The following is a 5,631-nucleotide window of genomic DNA, read 5'->3' on the forward strand; positions in this document are numbered from 1 at the left end:
CTTAGTTAATTATAATGGCAAGTATGATAATTTATTAAGAGAGAGAAATGGAATTAACTACATTCTATGTAAATAAGTCAAGTCAATTAATAAAAAAATGTAACAAATAAATATTTAAATAAACATTTTGTAAATTACTCAATTTATAAGAAAAATAATCAATTTAAACGTATCGCTTCCTCAAAATTTTAAATCACCAGTTATTGGATACATTCTTAAAGAATATTAAATATTGATTTTAAGAATGATTAAATCACCGGTTACATGTTTATTGACAAGAATGGTTAAGAATGACATTCTCCTAAAACATTCTTGAAGAATCAGAATTCATTCTCTAAAATAAAAGTTAATTCGTTAAGAATCGATTAATAGATAAATGTATTTGAACCACTTAGCCAATATTTTCTTGAGAAAAAGATGTAAATACGTAACTATACATACGTATTCTGGAAGATTAATATATTCTGGACGAATAACGCATTGTGAGTTAAAAAAAAACATTCTTAAAGAATTTGGAAAGTATAAAATATTCAAAATTTTCTTTTAACGTCATTGACAAAAAAAAGATACATCGCCAACAATAGTTTCTTTTGATGCAGGCTTGATCATTATTTTCCAAAATTATGATATTCGAAGTTTAATTAGTTACCATAATTATAAGGATTTAATTTTAGATATCAATTAATTTAATTAACAAAATTATGAAATTACCATTATTAAATGGTTGGCTCAGAATTGGTTATACGTTCATACAATAATTAAGGTTTATATATGAACCTAACTCTCTCTCTCTCTCTCTCTCTCTCTCTCTCTATATATATATATATATATATATATATATATATATATATATATATAAAGAAAGAGTTAAGTTGAAATGTTTCTAGACTAATTATTTTAGTTATTTAAAGAAAGTAATTAATTCATATTAAATTCTGAAGATTTAATTAATACTCATTATATCTTCAACATGTAATATGCATTAATTATTTTCTTAAAATAACTAAAATGATTGATCCACCAATCAATCGTACATGCACACAATAAATAGTTAGAATACAATAACTTAACTCTCTCTCTCTCTCTCTCTCTCTATATATATATATATATATATATATATATATATATATATATATATATATATATATATATATATAACGTAATCACCACAATATCTTCCCAACATCATCATTTCATTCATTATGAAACAGATGGTTTACATCAACAGATTACAACTCAAAACTCTCTACAAATCACTCACACTCATATCTCTAAAACTATCACAGATTATACAAGAATATGACGTATGAACAAACCCTAGGATAGAAGCCTTAATCATAAGCAGAGAGAGAAAACTAATCATTCATCTAAAAATATCTCAACTAACTCAAATTATCACATTTAACACAATATATATCTCGGGTCTCTAAACCATCGGGTATGATTCGATGACCCGCGGGTTTATCCGATAACATGCAAACAATATACACAATACACCCCTACATATATAAAAAAAAATACACATTTTACCCAATAATCTATAAATTAATGTTTAAGTTTGTAAAAATCAATTATTCTTTTTAACACGCCCCCTCAAACTAAACATTAATTTGAGAAATCGTATACTTACTTAATTTTCTTTAAAAATATCAATCATATTAAAACAATTCACAATATATTCATGTTGAACACTTCCAAGATATTTGGTAAGTATATCTGCATTTTGATTTGAAGACAAAATTTTATTTACTTTTAAAACACCATTTTCAATTTTTTCCCTCACAAAATGAAGATCAACTTCAAAATGTTTGGTCTTTTCATGAAATACTATATTTAAAGCTAATTTGATAGCAGATTCATTATCACAAAATATATCCACATGCAAATTAGGTTTTATTCCTAAATCATGAAGCAATTTTAAAATCCATATTATTTCACATGTTATACTCCCCAATGCTCTGTATTCAGATTCAGTGGAGGGGCGAGAAACAGTACTATGTTTTTTGCTTTTCCAAGAGACAAGTGAACCTCCCAAGTAAACAAGATAACCAGTCACATACCTTCTACTAATCAAACATTTAGCCCAGTCTGCATCAACAAACCCAACCAAACTAAAAGAACTAGATTTAGTCAAATGAACCCCCATACCTGGATTATTTTTCAAATACCTCAACAACTTGAAAGCAATATTAACATGCGACTTATTTGGTTTATGCACGTATTGACTCAACAACTGAACAACATAAGAAATATCAAGGCGTGTGACAGTTAGATAAATCAGTTTACCAATAAGTTTCTGAAATTCAGTTATATTAACTAAGTAATCAGATTTTTCCAAATCACATTCTCTTTTAATGACCAAATTATGTCCAAATCACATTCTCTTTTTCCATACAATACTTCCTTTGATTAAGACATATGCCTTTTTCAGTTTTTAACACTTCAATGCCCAAAAATATTTTAAATCAACTAAGTCTTTGATTAAAAACTAAGACTTAAGAAATGCTTTAACATTGTTTAATTCAGTTTCATCATTTCCAGTTAAGATAATACTCCACATAGACAAGAAGCACAACAAAAGTATTTTGAAAATCTCTAACAAACAAGGAATAATCATGCATGCTCTGTTTAAAACCAAAACTAGAAAGAGAAGAACACAACTTCTCATTCTATTTTCTTGGGGCATGTTTAAGGCCATAAAGAGATTTTAACAACCTACAAACCTTGATATCATCCTTAGCATGATATCCTTCAGGTTGACTCATATATACACACTCAGATAAATCCCCATATAAAAAAGCATTATTAATGTCCAATTAATAAAGGGGCCAAGAATTATAAAGTGCTAAAGAAACAACAATATGAACTGTTACTATTTTAGCAACTAGAGAAAAGGTCTCCTCATAATCTACACCTTCCCTTTGGTTATAACCCTTAGCCACAAGCATGGCTTTATATCTTTCTATATCACCATTTGATTTATATTTGATTTTATAAAGCCAACGACATCCTATGGCTTTTCTTCCTTTAGGAAGATTAGTGATTTCCCAGGTATTGTTCCTATAGAGGGCTTCCATTTCCTCACTCATGGCTTTGATCCAATTTGGATCCAAAGTCGCATCACTATAAGTTTTTGGTTCAACGGATTTATTAAGACTAGAAACAAAACAAAAAGCATCCTTATTAAGAGTTGAGTAGTTTAATGTTCTTTCAATCCCATATTTATGTTTACCCTCTACAATATAGTCACTAAATCTAACTGGCATGTGAACACTACATCCAAATCTAGTAACCCTAGTTGACAAGCTATCAGAAGGATTAGTATTGATTGAATCATTTTCCTTAGTCACAGTAGACGAATTTGGAAGCATCTCACCATAAGGAGGCACATATACCTCACCAGTCTGGTTGCTGACATTAGAGGGACAAGTCTCATCCAGGTCATGGTCTGCATTAGCACCATCCAACTGATGGTCGCTTCTCAGTTTTTCTAACCTAGTCTTATCTAGAACCATACTAGTGTTTAGTGACTCATCATAGGAAAACAGGTCATTTGAATTCACAATGGCAGCTGATTTATCAGTCAAAGATGAAGTTTTAAGTTTGAAAGGAAACACCGACTTATAAAATTTTACATCCCTGGAAACAAAAATAAGATTGGAATCAAGACTAAGAACCTTATAACCCTTTTTATCAGAAGAATAACCAAGAAAAATACATTTATCATCTCTTTCAGAAAACTTATCATAATTATGCAACTTAGTGGCAACACACAAACACCCTAAGTTTATCAAAAACAGGTGCACTATTATAAACAAGTTCATGGGGTGAAGCACCATTTAAGACTGAAGTAGGAGTTCTATTAATCAGAAATACTGAAGTTAAAATTGCATCTCACCACTACTTGATTGGCATACCAGACTGAAACATTAAATACCTAGCAACATTTAAAATATGTTTGTGTTTTCTCTCCACAACTCCATTCTGTTGTGGAGTATGAACACAATATGTTTGATGTAAAATTCCTTTTGACTCAATCAAATGTCTCATTTTATTATTCACAAATTCAGTACCATTATCAGATCTAACTACTTTAATTTTAACACAAAATTGATTGAGTAGGATATTAAAGAAAACAAGAGCACAATCATAAACTTCATCTTTGAACTTTAATAGATAAACCCAAGTTGCCCTTGTATAATCATCCACAATAGTCAAAAAAATATCTAATTCCTTTTGTAGTTTTCACTCTATAAGGACCCCATACATCTAAATGAACTAACTCACCAAGTTTAGAAGTAGTATGTTGACTAACAGGAAAGGGTTCTCTGGTTTTTTTAGCTTTATGACAAATTTCACATGGTGGTAGAGTTTCATTTCCAATTTTAAGTTTATTCTTTAAGGAATTCAAAGTTTGATTAGAACGATGACCAAGTCGATTGTGCCAAGTTAGTTTAGACACACAACAAAGAGAAGAAGAACTAGAAGAATTAGATAGATTACTTGAAGGTACACTATTTATATAATAGAGACCTCCAGACTCTCTACCACTCCCCACCATCATATTTGACTATAAATCCTGAATTTTGCAGTTATGTTCATTAAAAACCACTTCACAATTACTATATTTGCAAACCTTATGAACAGATAGCTAATTAACATTGAAATCAGGAACGACAAATACATCAAACAAAGTTAAGGAATTAGACAAATTCATATTACCAATTTTTTCAATTTTAGTTGATGTGTCATTAGGATGACTAACAAGTAAATCTAACTTAGACACATCTATAGTGTCATGAAGTAATGACTATGTTGATTTGCTCCTGAGTCAACTATCCATTTTTGACAATTTACAGAAGCATTAAAGGCTTTAAACAAACAAGTACCTGCCATATTTGCACTAACTGCAACTTCTTCATTGACTGCAGCTTCTTCATTAACTTGCTTATCACCAATAAGTTGTAAAAAAATTATATATTGATCCTTAGTAACTTGATGAAACTCAGAATCCCCAATAGAAGTACTCCCAGAGGAAGTGGTAGTTGAATTTGCAGAAAAGTTTCTAACAAAGGTATTTAAATTATTAGAATAATTTTTAGACTTAAAATCCTTAGGATATCCAATTATATTTGTAACATCCGGGTTCCCAAGTATTATTTCTTATTCATTTATTTTTGGATTTTGAGAGGGGACTCGGCGAGTTGGAGTATAAACTCGTCGAGTATGGTCGCGGATGTCCACGCGGATTTGCGTATGGACTCGACGAGTCCACGTTGTTTAATAAAACCCTAATTTCATGGGTTTGGGACCTATTTAAAGGCCCTTAGGGCCGTCATTTGCATCTATCAGTCCCTTGAGAGAAACCCTAGAGCACTTGAGCGTTTTGGGAAAAGAGAGAAGGCCATTGTTAACATTGAAGCTTGTTTAACAAGGAAAAAGGAGGTTTTAGCCAAGATGAAGCAAGGGAAGTGGACATCTTGCGATTTTGGAGCTCAGAGCATCACTTTAGAGGTAATATCTCGGCTCCTTTTCTGTTGTTATGATGATGATGTGGATTTAGGGTTTCTTGGACCCTTTATTGACTAGTTTTGAGGCCAATCCGTCCCTATGTGCGTTGAGGCGTTAGAT

At 30.8% G+C, this 5,631-nt stretch overlaps 1 protein-coding gene across 1 annotated transcript; it reads right to left on the reverse strand.

Moving 5' to 3' along the window:
• Nucleotides 1-1,382: 1,382 nt before the first annotated feature.
• On the reverse strand, nucleotides 1,383-5,408 carry LOC145050911 (uncharacterized). Its single transcript, XM_078999094.1, has 7 exons — nucleotides 5,368-5,408; nucleotides 4,890-5,065; nucleotides 2,874-3,781; nucleotides 2,149-2,296; nucleotides 1,948-2,088; nucleotides 1,751-1,899; nucleotides 1,383-1,499 (listed from the first exon to the last, which is right to left on the reverse strand). The coding sequence occupies exons 1-7, from the start codon at nucleotides 5,406-5,408 to the stop codon at nucleotides 1,383-1,385; spliced, it is 1,680 nt and encodes a 559-aa protein (XP_078855220.1).
• Nucleotides 5,409-5,631: the final 223 nt, after the last annotated feature.

Source organism: Lactuca serriola, chromosome 5 (assembly GCF_051521515.1).
Source record: "Lactuca serriola cultivar US96UC23 chromosome 5, Lser_US96UC23_V15, whole genome shotgun sequence".
In the NCBI taxonomy this organism is placed as follows: Eukaryota; Viridiplantae; Streptophyta; class Magnoliopsida; order Asterales; family Asteraceae; genus Lactuca; species Lactuca serriola.

What these genes read in the sequence shown, in the direction of transcription:
- LOC145050911 (XM_078999094.1), bottom strand. Translation starts at nt 5,408, where the DNA reads ATGGCCTTCTCTCTTTTCCCAAAACGCTCAAGTGCTCTAGG. An exon ending in TTTCTCTAGTTGCTAAAATA is followed by an intron (nt 2,297 to 2,873) that starts GTAACAGTTCAT and finishes ACTGAATTTCAG; the next exon opens with AAACTTATTGGTAAACTGAT. An exon ending in GTATTTGAAAAATAATCCAG is followed by an intron (nt 2,089 to 2,148) that starts GTATGGGGGTTC and finishes TTGTTGATGCAG; the next exon opens with ACTGGGCTAAATGTTTGATT.